Raw genomic sequence first — 20,337 nt, 5'->3', positions numbered from 1 at the left:
GTTCCTGGGGGGGAATACTATGCTTGGGGGAAACTTCCTGTCAGACAGAGCATGAAGTCAGTCTCCATGAGCAGCAGAACAAGGAAGCAGCTAGCTAGCTATGGGCGTAGCAACCGCCAAGAGTTGTAAGATAACAACTGTGAATAAAGAACCCTGTACCAACAAGAAGCCTCATGATTCCATAAATACCAGGAACGCTACAATATTGTTAACATGTGCTAAATATGTACTTGTGGGGAAAAGAAGTAGCTCGCGACTATATTTTTTCTGAGTAGCTCTCATCCTAAAAAAGTTTGGGCACCCCTGATCTAGGCTGTGGCAAATAGGCCTGCCTGTAGGCTATGTGGATTCAAAATGTTGGAAAAAAAATCAGCTTTAGTTAGCAAAGAAAGACTAAACGTGTGTGGGGGTGAAAAACTGCGTCCTAGTTTAGATGCATGTGTGTCAATTAGGCTACTACACAACGGCCGTTGCTGCCGCTGACGGTCATGGTTTCAACCTGCTTTACTATGTAAACCTGCTTAATTAAGCTCTGATCACACTACATCTCTATCAATGACAGCTACATCACATCATATAACCCAATTCACAACATCCACCCTCCATTCAGTTACACAGGTTCTGTATGTCAGTTAACTGATACTTATTTTGCCTCCACCCGTCTCACCTTGTGGTACAGCATTACTATGTGAAAATAAAATGGTTAATTGGAAAAGGCTTACCAGCGACTTCAGAAGGTCAAACCTGCACTACCTGTGGCATCTTTCATTAAAAAATGGATCAATGAAACTATTCCGATGCATAATTTTAGAATTCGTTCATAATGGTCCAATATAGGACACTAGGATTATATAAATATAACTGCAAGCCAATCAATAAAGCCTATGAATTTATCCATTAATTTCAGTGGGAATTTTTAAACCATTCAACATGAAGCTCTTTTGATTCAACAACTAATAGGGTTAGGGTTATAAAGTGACTTACATTCACTGAATGTTCACTTCAGTCCAGGAATGAACGTGATTCATCTCAGTCATTGGAGCAGTGACGGAGGGTGAGCAAGACTCAGCCAGTCTGGAGGACGACACCTGAAAACACACACACAGGCACCCCTACATCTCCATGTCCCTCGTGTTCAACAGCTTGGAGTCAGGACACACACACAATTGACCGTCACAGCGTATTTTAATCCGTTAGAAATCACACTCACCCTGCACCACAGCATAGAACAGTATCAACGTTACATCCTGAGCTGAACTAATTATTTCAACATTTCATATTTTGCATGACAGAGAACTCCCCGTTTGATTGGAAGGGGATTTCCCCGTGGATTGACTTAAATGTCGAATCGAAAGCACCAATCAGGAAGAGCGCTACGTGGACCTCACTGCAGGCAGCCTGGTTCCAACACGTTAAAATGCATCCTAACTTGCTACTATAAATTGGTTTAATATATTAGAATATCTGAAGGGGCACGTGCTCTGTCACATGGTTGGGAAATAGAGTAAGGATCCTTTTGTTAAGTGTTTGAGCCAGCTATACCATTGACAAAAGCTTCAAGTGAAAGATTGTAATATCAGCTGCAAAGTGCGCACACAGGAATTGGCTCAGTAGCAAGACAGCATGCAGATAAAAATATCTAAAAGTGGTATATACCATTAAAAAGGATTCGTACGAAATAAGAAGCAATATCGATAGTGTGGTTTCCGACTGTTGCCATTAGCAAAACTGGAAAACTGACTGTAAATGATCATCACAGACCGCATAGAAAACATTTACCTTTGATCCGAGTTCAAAAGTACAAATTACCTCACAGGCTTTCAAAAGATTTGGGATTCAACATACTCAGTTTCTAATGCTTATATAGTGCACAAATAATACATACACATAATACCATGCTGGTGGAGTGGAAAGGCATAACCCACACTTCAGATTAAGACTGGAGTGTATATAAAAATGGCTCAGAACGGTCCATAGTATTATTTTCACAAGACAGACCATTTTGACAAAGACGAAGCAGTATTACCCTGGAGAAAGATCACAGCAATGACATTTGAAACCAACATCGCAGAGAAACCTCGACCGCTTGAAAGGACAGACCCCCCCCCCCCTTTCACAGCCAAAGAAGAATGTGCCTTTCACAGCCTAGATGAGACTGAGTTCACACAGATTAGTGGAAGTGTACAATAGCTTATATGGATTACACACAGCAGAGTCACAGTCAATAACATCCAGCCCTAATGCAGTAGGAATTAACATTTATTCATCGAATCTGAACTGATGCCAGGATCACATATCATTAACCTGCTATTATCACCCCCTCATCAGATATTGACGATTCCAGAGATCGCATTAAGGTGTGCCTGAGAGGAACAGATGGCTTTTTTCCGCAGTAAGTGCTGCTGATCTTTTAGTGCACCTTTCAACAAGTGATTCATCATAATCTACTTTATGCACAAAACACAGTGGATTTGCAGGCACCATCTACCTACTTTACATGCACCTGCTTTACCTGCAGGCACCATTCACCTGCTTTACATGTAAGACGAACAGTAAAACAGGAGCTCTGAAAGTGCATCCACACGCCAGCCGGTAGGTAAGTTGATTGTCACTGGAGTGCAGTTGGTAAGTACAGAATTGCTTTTCATTTAAAGCTGGTGTGAACTGCTCCCTTCGGCCTTTTGACACCAAAGGTGAATTATTAGATGCAATTCTGTGAACTAGATGCCTGAGTGAAGAAACAAGGTCAGCTCAGTGGTGACTTAATTCAACCAATCACGTGATAAACCTGCTGTCACCCACAACTCTATAACATCCATGTTCCTACGCAGGCGCTCACCCGTAAACAGCCTAGCTATTTCCATCAGATCCCGTGCATGGGTAAAAATACAGCTTGTACTGTTGTAGTTTCCCCAAGAACACACAGGTGTGGAGGTGTTGTTGGAGTGTTTTGGTTTTTATAGTCTTTTCGTCACAGCACCCTCTGCAGGTCAGGAGGTAGAGGATGTCACAGCACCCTCCGCAGGACGTAGAGGATGCCGATGTTGTCGATGGTGATGAAGGTGGAGAAGTTGGGCGACACGTGGATCTTCTTCAGACTGGTTCCCGTTGGGTAGAAGGTTTGCAGGGCCTCGCCCCTCTCCACATCCCACCACTGACAGAGAGAGAGAGAGAGAGATTTGAGTTTAATAGAGCAGTGGTTCTCAACGTGGGGTCCGGGGACCACCAGGGGTCCTTGAGAACTTCACTATTATTTAATTCACAAGAAGTTAACACAATTAGAGAATGTAGAAGAAGCACTGTTTTGATCATAGTTTCACTGTTATCTCTCACTGTTATCTCTCTAACTACAATACAGATGCTGGGCTCTATTCTCCCCCTGGCCTTAGGGGCTAAACTGGCGTTAAATGCAAAAAACATGCTTTGCGCCTGCCTACCCGTGACTCGGGAAGATAGCATCATGTTTCTACGCCCCGAAATGCGCTTTATGCTGAAGAGGCGTGGCGCAGTGCCAGAATAGGCCAGAATGGGCGTTTCAGCCTTAAATACCAGCCTAAAGTGATCTTCCCAAAGGGCGTTAATTTTGCGGTTAACGCTTTTCAAAACCACGCCTTATTCAGTGCGCCGGGGATATAGCCAGTAACCTAGGCCTAGCTACTGCAAAAGTTAACTGTTGAAAATTCGATGTCTGGTTTTGTCACGAGTAGCCTACAGCTGAAGTCCCTCTCGCCATCAAGCAGACAGTGACAGAAGCATGTTTCTTTATGTGCGCCAAGGGGAAAATGACGGACTAACTTGGTGGGAAATGTGGGGTTACTGCGTGCGTAATTACGCAGCAGAGATGCAGGAGAGACAGGCCGAAAAGGGATAAGCATATGTGCATATAACAGCATGAAAGCTGAAAAACATTTATGGCAGTAACACATACATACCGTTCCCATTATTTGAGCCACGGCAGCATTAATTGCACACTTTTTATAATGTCCTAGTCTAATAACTGTTTGTTTGTTTTGGTCTCGGGCTGACTGAGTGTATGTGACAACGGCGGGCGAGTTGATCTCGGTCTGCGTCTCAAGCGGGTTGGGTCGGATTCGATTTTTTAGGACCATTGAGAAAGGAGGACAGCACTCCAAGATGAATACTTGCCACACAGACATTTGTGCAGCAGCCCTTCTTCAGTGTGTGTGAGAGGTGTTTAGACTATGATCTGTGATGCAGCAGCCCTTCTTCAGCGTGTGTGTGGGAGAGGTGTTTAGGCTATGATCTGTCTTCTTCAGCGTGTGTGTGGGAGAGGTGTTTAGGCTATGATCTGTGATGCAGCAGTCCTTCTTCAGCGTGTGTGAGAGGTGTTTAGGCTATGATCTGTGATGCAGCAGTCCTTCTTCAGCGTGTGTGAGAGGTGTTTAGGCTATGATCTGTCTTCTTCAGCGTGTGTGGTGGAGAGGTGTTTAGGCTATGATCTGTCTTCTTCAGCGTGTGTGGTGGAGAGGTGTTTAGACTATGATCTGTCTTCTTCAGCGTGTGTGGTGGAGAGGTGTTTAGGCTATGATCTGTCTTCTTCAGCGTGTGTACAGGAGAGGTGTTTAGACTATGATCTGTCTTCTTCAGCGTGTGTGTGTGAGAGGTGTTTAGGCTATGATCTGTCTTCTTCAGCGTGTGTGTGGGAGAGGTGTTTAGGCTATGATCTGTGATGCGCTGAGATCTCCAAATTGGCATGGATAGATGACAGCATGCAGCCGCAACCGGACTGGATCTCCGTGGATCGGAGCTCGGAAGGGAAGAATGTGATTGGTTTACTGCAGTTCACCAATGGCCACAGTTGTGAATAATTCAACGCTTAAAAAGGCGTGGTTAAATGGTTAGCGCCACCCAATCTGGCAGGAAAAATTTGGGAATGCGTGTGACCACGCCCACTAATAGCGGGGCACCGCGCAAATTTAAGGCCAGGGGCAGAATAGAGCCCACTGACAGTCATGGAGTTCTGAACAAAATCCCTAACCCTAACAATACAAATATTCTCAGATTTGGGTCCAAGAGAGGTCCATGGCCCTAATGTGGACTACAGTTGATACTTGATACATGTACAGTATGAAAAAGGTTGAGAATCACTGTAATATACTATTAAGACTAAAACTCACTCGCTGTCACTCTCTCTCTCACTCACATACACACTCTCCCAAACACACACACCTCCCAGCAGCTTTATTCATTCCGTTTAATCTCAGTTTAAAGCTGACATTTTCCATTGAAGCTCCATCTCACTGGGATGAATCATCAAAGGCACATCCAGTCAATCATTTATAGCCTGGCATGAGAGTGTGTGTGTGTGTGTGTGTGTGTGTGTGTGTGTCACACTGTGTGAGAGTCATACCGCTTCCATCTAAATAAAGACAATCAAATGAATAAGCGGAGGCTTTACAGTGGCATTTTGCCTCAGTGCGTTATTAAACTCGGCTGATTGTAAATTTCTAGTTGCTCTGCGAGTCTGTGTGTGTGTGTGTGGGGGGGGGGGGGATTGTGGGGGGCCAACTCTTCAGTCTCCAGACAGACAGACAGACTGCAACAGAAGTGATGATGGCAACAGAGGTCTAGTTTGAAGCACAACACACATGCATGCACGCACGCACACACACACACACACACACACAGTTCGTTAATCACACAAACCCTCCAGCAGCACTAAAGGGAGGGTAATTTGCATATTCCCGCTATAGGAGCAGAAGACTCTGGGTGGATAGCTTGTTAGGTATGCGTGTGTGTGTGCATATTTCGCTATGTCTTTGTTTTTTCCAGTTTACAGGTTTTTGCCAGTGTGCTGTTCTGTGTGCATATACTCCAGTTTGTGTGTGTTGTGTATGAGTGCATGTTCATGTTGAGTAATGGCTCATTATGGGCTCTGTCGCTGCAGGGGGGTTTGGCCATACTCCTGTTGATTGGACTTCCTTCACTGCAACCATCAATCCACACACACACACACACACACGCACAGTCTTGAAGTGCAGTTGGTTGACTGCGATTGGAAGAGATTCACAGAGTTTGCCAATCCTTGTCCCAAGAAATAAGCAGCATGGTCAACTGTGATGCCTATGTTTACATCAGTGACGTGCCATGTGGATGGACACTGACAGGAGAGGAGAGGTGGGTGGGTTAAAATCACACACATGGACATGCACTTACATAACTGTACAGGTCTGAGGTCAGCTAACCTCCAGGTATTAATCATTTAATCCACAAAGTGCTCTCTCTCTCTCTCTCTCTCCAAATCCATCTGTCCTTCTTGGCCCTTTCACCTCATCCTCTCCTTTCTCGTGCCCACTTTTCCTCCTGAGTCCACATCGAGTCACATGACTTGATGACATTGCATGGCTTTGCAAACAACAACAACAACACACACACAGCATGATATAAAAAAACAACAACAAAACACTGCTACAAAAAGTGGAGAGTCTGCTTGTTTGCTTTGTTCAGTGAAATGATGCACATGCTTCATTTGAATCAGATTTGTCAATATGGCTCTTATGCTGCATTCGTTTATAGTAGGAGCTGGCAAGTGGCAAACGTGTCATCTCCGAGCTGCATGCGTTCGAGGTTCAGGCTTCAAGTTGCAAAACCCATGGATGCTATTAGCCGTTAGCTGTCTAAGATAACAGCTAATAACAACATTAACGTTTAGTTGTATGGGTTTAACCAACTATTGTATTGGTATGCTGATTGGTCTGAAAGCTTACTATTGTTGAAAATAAATGAAAAATTTGTCAAAAATGTGTTTTAAATTCTTACAATCGTGGGGGCCATGGTGAAATTATGTCAAATGATGTGCTGGGAGCAACTGGGTGTTGAGAAATCATACCCAAGTTTGCAAGTAGGAACTCCCAATTAACATGGCGTTTTATTTTTATTTGATATTTGCTAGTAACAACTGGCAATTTGCCACTTGCCTGTTATAAATGAATGCAGCATTATTATTGGGCTTGGGAACGTGATGTCAAGCATGTTGTTAAGTGTCTGAGACCCACCCACTGTGGCCATTTTAGTTACTGTCACGCAGGTGTTTTCTTTGCGTTTGAGTAATTTCTTTGCGTTCGCTTCCTTTTATTGGCGGGTGGGGCGGCCGAGTTGTGTGAAAGGCTGCAATAATGGGTCTCATGGTGGAGAGGGGGTGGAGCTTGAACACAGGGCAAAATGCCAGCTGGTAGGGTCCTCTTGTAGCCATTATTATGAATGAGTTATGGTTGTAAATCAACCACTATGGCGGAAAACAATCCCAGAATGCAATAATAATGCAATTATTATGGGATTATATAACAATCAGTGATTGCGCATTGCATTATGGGATTGTTTCCCGAGCCCAATGGTCTTTTCTGCCATGTTTTTATGTTCAATCTAGCTACAAATGTAACGGCTGCTCAGTGCTTAACACAAAGCTGTGAACAACGCCACAAATCCATGGCTGTGTAAGCTGCATGGCCTTTAATTAAAACTAAAGAATGAATTTAGCTTGTGTTGTTGTCATGTTTACAGGTTTCATGATGCATCTTGATGATATTTACATACAGTATACCACACAGATAAATGCTATGGAGTCCACTTCAGGCCTGAATGTGACACCTCAGTGAGCTAATGTGACATTTAGCCAAACAAACTAATTTCTGTGTTTCTACACGTTCCGTATAGTTAGCATACAGACTGTCACACAGGCCTAAAAGTGACAAACTGGTGCGTGTGTGTGGCATTTAGTTAGCCTGGTAAGCATTTAATACAATCCTCTGATTACAGAATGCACAAGGCAGGAGGCAAATAGCTAAAGTAGGTTGTGTGTACAGCTGAAAATACCGTGCACAAGGTACGTGATACAGACAACAAAAATACCCAATGGTATTTTTTCCATGATAATTTTGGTTCCCCGTAACCCAGCGTGTTATCCAGACAGAGTTGTGGTGGGACAGGGTAGATTAGCGGTCAGAGGAACTGTCCTGTAAACAGAAGGTAACAGTGTTGATCCCAGCATGCCCGTCACAGCCAGGTCTCGACTCTCGTCTCAAAGCGTCTTTGTGCGCCGACATGCTCACTCATTTTGAGTTGCTCTGACATCAGTACCTTCCTAAATTGCCAGCGTTGGGGAATAACGGAATACATGTACTGTATTTAAAATACATGTTTAAAATACAAAAATATGGGTAATTGTATTCCATTACAGTTAAAATAGGTGGTATTCTGATTCTGAATACAGTTATTCTCTTTAAAAGATTAGAGCGTAGTGCAGGTATATATATATATATTTTATAGTTAGGACTCAAGATTCTTATGAAAATACCTCCAAAAAACAAAATTAAAGCATGCCCCCAGGGCAGAAATATGGAGAAAAAGGTGGCATTATAATGCACATGCAAAAAAAAAAGAAGCCATCTGGGCAGATAACACCTGTGATGACACTTGGGCTACTGTACTTACTATACTAATAATACAGTCAATGTGATTGTGTACAGCATGCCAAAAACCCAGAATCAGCATTGGCAGACGTATGATAATTCTCGTATTTGTACGATAATTTACCACCAAAAACGATAATTTTGACCCTCTGGTACGATAATTCGACACTGCCCAAAATGCATTGCGGCATTGACGTGAGAAGGGAAAAATGTCGGAGCGGAGTTTTTCCCTCCAAGGCAACTTTATTTCGTTTGGGCTCTATCTATGGTTAATATGGCACTTTATGAATTTTCTAATAGTTTTAGTAGTCAAACATAACTAGCTGGCCCCCAATATGAAATCGTTTTTTCAAAATAACGCCTATTTGGAAATATAATTTTGGAGAACCATGAGACCGCACAGCCGACCGACCATCTCAGGTGATGTAATCTGCCTCCAGAATGGTCTCAGGTGGATAATTATATCGTCGCAGACCGATTTAAAACACAGAGTTTAATTGTATGTTTAATAAGGAATATGCTATTTGCACCTGTATGTCAAATACGCTGAATTTAAAATGTTGAATCACATCTAAAGTATGCACACGACATGTGCACCTATGTGCAGTGAATATGCCACTGTCTCTGACTTGTCTTATCACTATACTGCCTTATTGCTTGTTGTGTCTCTTGTTGTTTTTGCACTCATATGCCCTGTTATACTTGTACTATGTTGTAAACGGAGTCCACAGCACAAGAATTTCACACATGATACTTGTACCATGGAGTGACAATAAAAATCTTGAATCTTGACGCAAGTGGCACTCGCTGGAGCTCCAGAGGAGAGGAGTTTTAGCTCCAGAGGAGAGGAGTTCTAGCTATAGAGGAGAGGAGTTTTAGCTCCAGAGGAGAGGAGTTTTAGCTCCAGAGGAGAGGAGTTCTAGCTATAGAGGAGAGGAGTTTTAGCTCCAGAGGAGAGGAGTTTTAGCTCCAGAGGAGAGGAGTTTTAGCTCCAGAGGAGAGGAGTTTTAGCTCCAGACGGGAGGAGATGTACTGCAGTGAGCGGCCTCTCGATGGACAGACGGTCGGCGGTAATGATCCGAGAGAACATTGATTGCTTATTGTTTATTAAAATCGTCATAGGTGTTATTGCTCGATTTGTGGGTTTTTATGTGCGCGTGGCATATGCTTCACAAAAACCAGTCTAGATGCAGCTGGGTGTGGGAAAAACAAAAGACAATCCTAATTGCTACATAAAAGTCCCACATATTAATGCAAGGTGACCTGCACCATGCTCTTCAAGGGATTACTTTATTTCTTTGTTTTGTTTTATTTGGTCTAAAATTCATATGAGGCATGCAATTCACATAAACAGATTTAAATAATGTGCAACAGCTTGTGTGTGTGTGGTGCAGCTAGGGCTGGGCGATAAAACGATAGCAATATATATCGCACTAGAGACGTCATCAATACAATAAAAATGTGGTTTGATAGGGACCTTCGATAGAGTGCTTCCCCCTGCTCCCTGGCTTATACAGCCAATCATGTACCTTGTTACTACAACTGAAACAGCCAATCATTTAACAGACAAACTCCGAGTGCACCCGCCACTGCTCATAAACAGCCAATCATATCTCTTGACATGGGCAGTGCCAGTGACAGCACGTTTGGTTTCACACGGCACCACCACCATGGTGAAACGGAACAACAGGAGGAGATGAGTGGGTGAAGATGTGATGTGGAGGAATTAATTGTCAATAAAAGGGACACCGAAAGCAGAACACCGTTGTACTTGTCATTATAAAGAATTTGATGTGAGTGAGTTTCAATTCATGTTAATGTAGATAAAAGTAGTAAAAGTAAAGTAAAGTAAATGTAGATTGACGTGTTAACATGTGTTCTATTAATAGCGTTACCGTCACAAGCCCGCAGTCTTCTGTGCCCGGGACATTAACGTGAATGATAGACACCAATTTCACAAATACGGACGTCTGCAACGTTACTTTTTGCGGAATGCGGGGCAGCTCATTCAGTGATTCACCTAACGTTAACCCTACAACCCTGAAATAGACGTTACCAAATGTTTTTTTTAGAAGACTGGCAACGCTAGGCTATGTCATCAAAATAAAATGTCACCATGTCTGTAAATTACTGCTTGCAGTTGCACTCAGAGCATGTATGCGTGTGTGACAAATTACCTGTGTGCCTTGAAAATAAGGTGGTTCAAAATAAAGTGGTTAAATGCAACCTTTTTTGATTACATCAGTGCATGTCACGACCGCATTGCCCTCGCGTTTGCATATATTCAGAGTGACCCAGACAAATGGGCTCAGCAAGACAATTTTCAAGTATTCCAAAAGTAATCCAAACTATTTTGAATACATTACTTAACTTGAGTAATCTAGTGAGGTCTCCAGACCATAGTTCAAGCAGAAGGCCACTCACGCGTAATCCGATCTCAACGTGGTCAAAAAATCCTAGTATGACGTCTGCTATGACGTCAAACATGACGTCAGTTAATCCTCATATATATAGCAAGGGTCCTACGTCACCTCTCTCTCTCTGGCCGACCATAGCAGCAGCAGCCCACGGCAGTCCATCTCCCTTGAAGCCGGCCCCGAAGCGTTGTTTTGCACCAGATCCGCAGACCGAATCAGCACCCACAAGCCTTCTCTACCCGTGGATATTCCCATTCCTGGCATGTCGAGTTCAGTCATCGGTCCCCTGTCCCGGACCGGCCACGGAGCGTACTTGCCTTCCGAGGTGCCTGACGAAGACGTCGGCGAAGCGACCGGACCACAGGCTGCCAACATAGCCCCCCGCGCGCCACTGCGACGGCCCCGGTAGGAGAGCAGAAGACGAAGCGCCGCGCCGCGGACGCCCAAGAACGCGTGCGAGCGTGCCGGAGGGAGAGGCCGATCGGCGCGGACGTGCGAGAGGCCGCGGGCGAAGACCAGTAGAGGCAGCCGCCCCCAGAGCCGGGAGCCGCTGGGGAAATGGAAGCCGCGGGGCCGCCGCGAGACGCCACGTACTTCCTGGTCGCACTGACCCCCAGGCCGCCGGGCAGATTCACGGTGATTGACGGGAACCGGCTTGGAGAAGCGCTGAAGCCGGAGCGCCGTGGCATCTCGGGCACTCTGGGCAGACCGAAAGGTCCATGGGGCGAACAGTTCATTCTGGCGGCAACAGCTGAAATGTAGTGCAATTTGCTTCCCTTCCAAATCCAGCGACGTAAAATAATCCATTCACGAAAAGAATAAGCACTCCCAGGAATTCATGGACGATAAAAGTTTAACGTTACATGCAGTCAAGCAGAAAGTCGCACTCGGCAGTAAAACTCGCATCCATGTTCCATCCTGTTCTTTCTGTCACGAAGACTATAATCCACCAGATCACATGACGTTTTTCATCAAGTCTTTAATCCACCGTCACACTTCAGGACATCCTCTTAATCCAAAACAGAGTGTGAAAAGTAGCTGTCTCCCTCCTTGTTGTGGTGTTTGCGAAACGGAGGTTCACGGTAACCAGAGACCTTTTATCGTAAAGATGCGACAGCACACAGCCAATCCGCCATTTTGGAGACTAAGCTTCTGCCCCAGCAAGGAGCCGTATTTCAGGCCAAAATGGCCGCAGCGCCGTTTTCAAAAAGGCACTATATACTCTTGCCTTCTCATTCTCAATCAACCCCATGTGACTGATGGTGACTGATAAATTAAATTAGGAAGCTCCTGTGATGATGACAATGATAATTTCTTAACTTTAGCCGATCTGAGGGGGTTTATCTGAACAACAATCTTAAAAAAAAAAAAAACTCCACTATCACCCCCCTTCCTGGAGCCCGACGACACCTTCATAATACCAGACTCGCTCTGTTAGTCGTCTTGGACATGGACGAGGGGACGTTAGGTTTCATAGTGACACTGCGAAATACGAATCCGGTACATAAACGGACTCGATCCGGATCCCCTCCCTCTGATGGACCTGTGCAGGCGCTCCGTGCGGGCGGCTCTAGGAAGGGACCGCCCGAGCGGAATCCACGGACTGCCCCTGCCCGCCTCTCTCAAGAGCTACCTGCTCTACCAAGGACGGGGTTGACGACCACAGCACACCGAGCATACCCCGGAGGACCAGTCACCCGTGGACGCGAAAGGACCCATGAGGAAAGTATCAGTACTTCAGCATTTAAACGGGCAATCTACCAGTCCAGTAAAATCAATTCAATTTATTAAAAAAAAAAAAAAAAAAAAAAAAACTTTATTAGTCCCGCAAAGGCCAATTTAAGGCATGAATACTGCAAACAAGCTGTACTCTGTACACATCCAAAAACAATACAAAAAACAAGACAATAAATACAATAAATGACACTGATAAAGCAAGATCCCTGATTACAGTGTATCCAACACCACAAAGGAATATAGGTGTCACATCAATACAAATTAATTTCAGTCAATACAATCCAAGTGCATATTAGACTTGTTCAAGGGTTCAAATCAAAAGGTCAAGGTACAGACCTAGTCTAGATAAACTGACCACTTCTCGTACTGTGGCTGTTCACCAGTCGAATGGCCTCTGGAACCAAACCAAACTTCCTTCTGCTTGTTTCGCAGGCAGGCTGTCTAAAGCGCTTTCCTGATGGCATTAAGTCAAAACAGACATGAAGGACATGCGTGGAGTCATTGATTACCTCGTGCGCTTGGCCTGCGATCTGACTATTCTACCCAGCGGGCATCTCAGCCTGCCTATCTCCGACGCCTAAGCGGAAATCGCTTCTGGCAAATGGCCAGCGGGAGTCACAATAATAATAATAATTATAATAATAATAATTACAACAATAATAATAATAACCACGCAAGGGGCCATTCTAACACCCCTGGCCCACGGAGCTTGTCTGAGCATCAGCTAGAATGAGTGTTACTGCATAACTTCGGACCGAAGCCAGACGGCCCAGGGAATGCTGACGTCTTTCCGTGTTAAGCTACCCGGTCTTAATACACCACCTCCTGTTCTTAACGAATTTCAAAGTAAAATGCCTCTGGCATTTCTTCAGAAGCAGAATCAGAATGACTTAATGATCCCCGAGGGGAAATCGGGACAGGTTACAGTAGCTCGCTCACAGTACACACATAGCTTAAAATAAAATAAACAGTAGTAAATGCAACGCAAATGCAAAATACAAAACACGTCAGGTAAGTATACATTCCGTGTCAATTATCATTATTGCACCCGGGACTATATTAAGTCGGCTTGCCCTATACGCCACACGTGGCTCAGCCAGGCACAGTTAACCTATCGGCTGGCTCAGTCTCAGGGAGACTGAGCGTCTCCGAGGTGCTCTTTAAGGAAGGCATTAAATAGACTAATGGCCACAGGCAGGAATGATTTCCTGTGCCTCTCCGTACTGCATCTAGGTGGAATCAGTCTCTCACTGAACGTACTCCTGCGTTCGACTAGCACGCCGTGGAGTGGGCGCGAGTCATTGTTCACGATGGAGCGTAGCCTGGACAACGTTCTCTTCTCTGACACCGCAGCCAGAGAGCCCCGCTGCCCCAGCACACAATAGCATACAGGAAGGCACTAGCCCCCTTCTGCCCTTTCTCGTTCATGGCTCACTACGTCAAGCTCAGGCCTCGGACCGGCCCCTCGGCTCCCCTGCTCCTCATCGCACCCTGTCACCACACGACAAGATCCCGGTTCACCCTGCACCTCAAGCAGACGCTCCAGCAATGCAACCCCCGACGAAGGACTACTCCAGCCACTCCTTCAGGATCGGAGCGACCACCTCGGCCGCCGAGCAAGGAGTGCCCTCCGCCTCCCTCCAGCAAACGGGCCGCTGGCCCTCATCGGCACATCGTCATCGCCCGGAACAATTCCCCCTTCTGCCCCTTCTCGTCCATGGCTCACTACGTCAGGCTCAGGCCTCGGACCGGCCCCTCGGCCCCCCTGTTCCTCATCGCACCTTGTCACCACATGACAAGATCCTGGTTCACCCTGCACCTCAGGCAAACGCTCCAGCAACGCAACCTCCCGACAAAGAAATACTCCAGCCACTCCTTCAGGATCAGAGCGGCCACCTCGGCCGCCGAGCAAGGAGTGTCCTCCGCCTCCCTCCAGCAAATGGGCCGCTGGTCGTCATCGGCATTCTCCAGCTACATCCGCCCGGAGCAGGCGGCCATACTGGCGGCCCAAAGAACCCTCCTCCCTTAAATCGGTGAGCATGGCAACAAACAATGTCCCGGACTTCCGTGCCGATGAAGAAAATGTCTCGTTGGTGGTGGCTCCCCGAAAGCACGGCGCCAGCAAGGCGCAGTAAACTCCCCGGCTCATTTTTGGGGGGGAAAGAGAAAGAGAGAGCAAAAAAGTCAGGGTAGTCGCGCCAAGGCAGCCAAGTAGGCCAAGCCGGGAAGCGCCAAGCTAAACTCTAATGTACCAAGATCGAAGGCCCGACCGAGTTAGGAGCGCCGGCCGCAAATAGCCGTTAGCCGCTAAAAGGTCGAAGGCCGGAAAAGTACAATCGCGAAGCGCCAAGGCGGCCAGGTAGGCTAAGCTGGGAAGCGCTATCGCGAGGTGCCCGACCGAGTTGGGAGCGCCAGCCGCAAATAGCTGTAAGTCGCTAAAAAGGTCGAAGGCAGGAAAAGTACAATCGTGAAGCGCCAAGGCGGCCAGGTAGGCTAAGCTGGGAAGCGCTATCACGTGCCCGACCGAGTTGGGAGCGCCAGCCGCAAATAGCTGTAAGTCGCTAAAAAAGGTCGAAGGCAGGAAAAGTACAATCGTGAAGCGCCAAGGCGGCCAGGTAGGCTAAGCTGGGAAGCGCTATCACGAGGTGCCCGACCGAGTTGGGAGCGCCAGCCGCAAATAGCTGTAAGTCGCTAAAAAGGTCGAAGGCAGGAAAAGCAAGATCGAAGGCCCGACCGAGTTGGGAGCGCCAGCCGCAAATAGCTGTAAGCCGCTAAAAAGGTCGAAGGCCGGAATAGTGCAATCAACTACTGGCGCCTGCAGATCTCAATTAACCTCCGGTAATCAGATCTTCCTTTTGGGGGATCTCCTAGCCCATGCAGGCGCCCTCCTCTGCCTCAAGAGCAGCGCCACTGGCCAATGGAGTCAAGCGCCAAAGCATTTGCCATGCACGCCGATTGCTAAATAAAGTTTGTCTAATCCTACCAACTGGCCTCTCCTGATTGAAGTGAGGTCTCCAGACCATAGTTCAAGCAGAAGGCCACTCACGCGTAATCCGATCTCAACGTGGTCAAAAAATCCTAGTATGACGTCTGCTATGACGTCAAACATGACGTCAGTTAATCCTCATATATATAGCAAGGGTCCTACGTCACCTCTCTCTCTCTGGCCGACCATAGCAGCAGCAGCCCACGGCAGTCCATCTCCCTTGAAGCCGGCCCCGAAGCGTTGTTTTGCCCCACCCACCTCCCCAGTCCACCACCAACGAGTCTTGACTCCTGATCCCCCACGGGGGGGGGATCTCCTAGCCCATGCAGGCGCCCTCCTCTGCCTCAAGAGCAGCGCCACTGGCCAATGGCCCATGCAGGCGCATCTCCTAGCCCATGCAGGCGCCCTCCTCTGCCTCAAGAGCAGCGCCACTGGCCAATGGAGTCAAGCGCTAGCCCATGCAGGCGCCCTCCTCTGCCTCAAGAGCAGCGCCACTGGCCAATGGAGTCAAGCGCCAAAGCATTTGCCATGCACGCCGATTGCTAAATAAAGTTTGTCTAATCCTACCAACTGGCCTCTCCTGATTGAAATGGAATACATTACAAATTACATTTTAGGGCATGTATTCAGTAATCTGTAGTGGAATATGTTTTCAAAGTAACCCTCCCAACACTGTAAATTGCAAATGACTCACAGCCTTCTCAGACTGGACTACTGACCTGTGTAACATGCAGACTGAGTGAAGTGTGAGAGGTCGACCAGGGTGAGCCGACCCAGAGAAAAGGTCAGAGAAGTAATGATGAATAAAGTAGACTTGCATATATGGGTCTGGCGTGCGGTGGTGACATCACTGTGTACGAGGCTCAGCGTGAATTGCCTCATACATGCAATGGACCTAGATCAGGATACTATCATATTCCCAGTCCAATGTGTGAAGGAGGTATGTAACGAGGCATTATGTAATAACTGCACATTATGTAATCAAATGCAAAATGTAATAAAATCTCACTTTCAATATGTAAACGAACGCATTATGTAATAATATGCGCAATATGTAATAAATCGCCTGAACGCAATATGTAATAACGTTTGACACATTTTGTAATAAATGTATTACATATTGCGCAAATTATTACATAATGTGGGGGTTGCACTTTTTTCTGGTTGAAAATGTAATAAGTGACAGATTATGTAACAAAACTAGAAAACGCACTGACGTTGTCATGGGGGGGTGGGGGGGAATTGGGAGTAGGCTAATAAATATATTTGACCATAAAAAGCATTTTAAGTGTTGACCCGTGCCAATTAACCCAGAATGCGCAAATTTCTCTCTCCTCATGTGTCAAAACCAGTAAAGCAACTAGATATAGTTGTTCAGCTGATGACGAACTGAATCTGGGTGACAACAGTCCGATCGGGTAGGCTACACCTTCTCTCTCAGCTTGCTGTGGCACTTTTCTTTATGGTAAACCAGCGGGCATAGACCGTAAAACCCGACACTTGCATTTCAGTTCTGGCCTTGATCTACAAGTGATAGAAGCGTGGTTGACATAGCCGCATTTACTGCCTCAATCCATAGATTACAGCGCCATTTAAACATAAGAAACCCATTAAGAATTGAGGATTGCAGAGACGTTTATGAATAGTCATAATGCGTCACTTATTACATTTTCAACCAGAAAAAAGTGCAACCCCCGCATTATGTAATAATTTGCGCAATATGTAATAAATGTATTACAAAATGCGTCAAACGTTATTCCATATTGCGTTCAGGCGATTTATTACATATTGCGCATATTATTACATAATGCATTGTTATTACATAATTTGAAAGTGAGGTTTTATTACATTTTGTGATTTTATTACATAATGTGCAGTTATAACATAATGCGTCGTTACAAGGTACATCTCTGGCATCTCCATTACCTCAAACATTCACCCATGTGTGATCTCCTTCAAAGGCTACTGCATGTACTCTATTATTAGATACAGATCATGATAGATTGAAGCTGGGTGGTTCGGTACGGCGATGCAGAGAGTTAGAGATGTGTGGATGGAGATGAAGAGAGAGTTAGAGATGTGTGGATGAGATGAAGAGAGAGTTAGAGATGTGTGGATGAGATGAAGAGAGAGTTAGAGATGTGTGGATGAGATGAAGAGAGAGTTAGAGATGTGTGGATGGAGATGTAGAGAGTTAGAGATGTGTGGATGGAGATGCAGAGAGAGTTAGAGATGTGTGGATGGAGATGTAGAGAGAGTTAGAGATGTGTGGATGGAGAGTTAGAGAGAGTTAGAGATGTGTGGGTGGAGAGTTAGAGAGAGTTAGAGATGTGTGGGTGGAGAGTTAGAGAGAGTTAGAGATGTGTGGGTGGAGATGTAGAGAGTTAGAGATGCGTGGATGGAGATGTAGAGAGAGTTAGAGATGTGTGGATGGAGAGTTAGAGAGAGTTAGAGATGTGTGGATGGAGAGTTAGAGAGAGTTAGAGATGTGTGGATGGAGAGTTAGAGAGAGTTAGAGATGTGTGGGTGGAGATGCAGAGAGAGTTAGAGATGTGTGGATGGAGAGTTAGAGATGTGTGGGTGGAGATGTAGAGAGAGTTAGAGATGTGTGGGTGGAGATGTAGAGAGAGTTAGAGATGTGTGGATGGAGATGTAGAGAGAGTTAGAGATGTGTGGATGGAGATGTAGAGAGAGTTAGAGATGTGTGGGTGGAGATGCAGAGAGAGTTAGAGATGTGTGGGTGGAGATGTAGAGAGAGTTAGAGATGTGTGGGTGGAGATGCAGAGAGAGTTAGAGATGTGTGGATGGAGATGTAGAGAGAGTTAGAGATGTGTGGATGGAGATGTAGAGAGAGTTAGAGATGTGTGGATGGAGATGTAGAGAGAGTTAGAGATGTGTGGATGGAGATGCAGAGAGAGTTAGAGATGTGTGGATGGAGATGTAGAGAGAGTTAGAGATGTGTGGATGGAGATGTAGAGAGAGTTAGAGATGTGTGGATGAGATGAAGAGAGAGTTAGAGATGTGTGGATGAGATGAAGAGAGAGTTAGAGATGTGTGGGTGGAGATGTAGAGAGTTAGAGATGTGTGGGTGGAGATGTAGAGAGTTAGAGATGTGTGGGTGGAGATGTAGAGAGAGTTAGAGATGTGTGGGTGGAGATCCAGAGTTAGAGATGTGTGGATGGAGATCCAGACTTAGAGATGTGTGGATGGAGATGAAGAGAGAGTTAGAGATGTGTGGGTGGAGATCCAGAGTTAGAGATGTGTGGATGAGATGAAGAGAGTTAGAGATGTGTGGGTGGAGATCCAGAGTTAGAGATGTGTGGATGGAGATGAAGAGAGAGTTAGAGATGTGTGGGTGGAGATGTAGAGAGTTAGAGATGTGTGGATGGAGATCCAGAGTTAGAGATGTGTGGATGAGATGAAGAGAGAGTTAGAGATGTGTGGATGGATGGAGGATGATAAACGAGATAGGAGAGGGATCGATAACAATTGGAGAGCTGAACAGGGCTCGGCACGCGGCAGGCTTCAGAGGAAGGCGCTTGGTTAAAGTGTAATTGCGTCTGAATGAGGGGGAGAGATGGCTGTTGGCTGGCAAAGCTGGCGCTGACGGCTCAAACGCTCCAGATAAATAATACACATATGCAGGATAAAGAGCCAAGCACACAGTGAAGCAGACACACAGAAGGAGAGACCGACGAGTCCAAGAACAACATTTAATCATGACATGAGCAAGAGCCAGATGACGAGACTCTATGAAGAAAGAGAAAATTACTATCTGCTAATTAAAAAGGATTGGCAGAGATTTGCAATATATGGAGGTGAGAGAGAGAAAGTAAAGTATAAATATTTAAAAACGGCAAAAAGTCAATAAATCGAATGGCTAAGTTGAGTCTAATCTGGATGGAGGGATGGTGGGAATTTGACATTTGGTTGGCTTCAGGCTGACACTTACTATGGGAAACAAGACTAGGTCGAAACCTAGTATTTGGCTACACCAGTGGTTGTCAAAGTGGGGTCCAGGGACCCCCAGGGGTCCTTGAGGGGGTTCTAGGGCCCACCAATAAAAAAAGGAATAATTTATTTTCATTCATTCCAGCCATAATTAACACAGTATCTGCATTTACATGCACTTTCCCCCAATCTGATTGAAATCAATCTGTTGAAGATTTCAGGTCAACTGTTTACATGCATGTGATTTAATACGATCTGGTGTACACACATGTAAACTGAACAGCTGTGTGAGTATGACATGCACAGAAGTGATAAATACAGGTCTGCCAACTCTCGCATTGACCGTGAGACTCAAGCAATGGACACTTGTCACAAGTACATTTAAATTCTATACTGGTAGCCTAAAGCGTGAATTATGCTAGAGCTAGACGAGAAAACGTTTGGTGCTTTTATACTCTGTGCAGGTTTCACCTCGTGGAGTGGCTCTTTTAAACTACCCCTCTGCAACTACAACGCTTTGGGCCTGTTTAATCTGATTGAGATGGTTATATGGAGCATTTTTAATTTGTTTGGGCTTTTAAACCCATTATAATCTGATTATGCTCTATGTAAACATGCCTAATGACTAGGGGTGTCACGATACACTCAGTTCACGATACGATACGTATCACGATACTGGGTTCACGATAACGATACGATACGATACGATTTTAACAATATTTTTTTAAACTTGAATAATGACAATATATGACTGGAAAAGTAGTATTTTATTTGAAATGCACAAATACAAAACATGCTGTTGTGGGAAATTGTTATT

The 20,337-nt window shown here is 45.5% G+C and overlaps 1 protein-coding gene across 1 annotated transcript in view; it reads right to left on the bottom strand.

Moving 5' to 3' along the window:
* Window positions 1–1,176: 1,176 nt before the first annotated feature.
* The window catches only part of apaf1 (apoptotic peptidase activating factor 1), a 129,868-nt gene continuing 110,707 nt past the window's right edge, over window positions 1,177–20,337 (bottom strand). Inside the window, exon 27 of the mRNA XM_083632314.1 lies at window positions 1,177–3,154. Within this exon, the coding sequence (XP_083488440.1) occupies window positions 3,008–3,154 (147 nt within the window). The 3' untranslated portion in view covers window positions 1,177–3,007. The remainder of the gene's footprint in view (window positions 3,155–20,337) is intronic.

This window comes from Poromitra crassiceps, assembly GCF_964638095.1.
Source record: "Poromitra crassiceps genome assembly, chromosome: 2".
Classification (NCBI taxonomy): Eukaryota; Metazoa; Chordata; class Actinopteri; order Beryciformes; family Melamphaidae; genus Poromitra; species Poromitra crassiceps.
The sequence above is the reverse complement of the archived record's forward strand: the minus strand, read 5'-3'. Positions and strand labels throughout refer to the sequence as shown.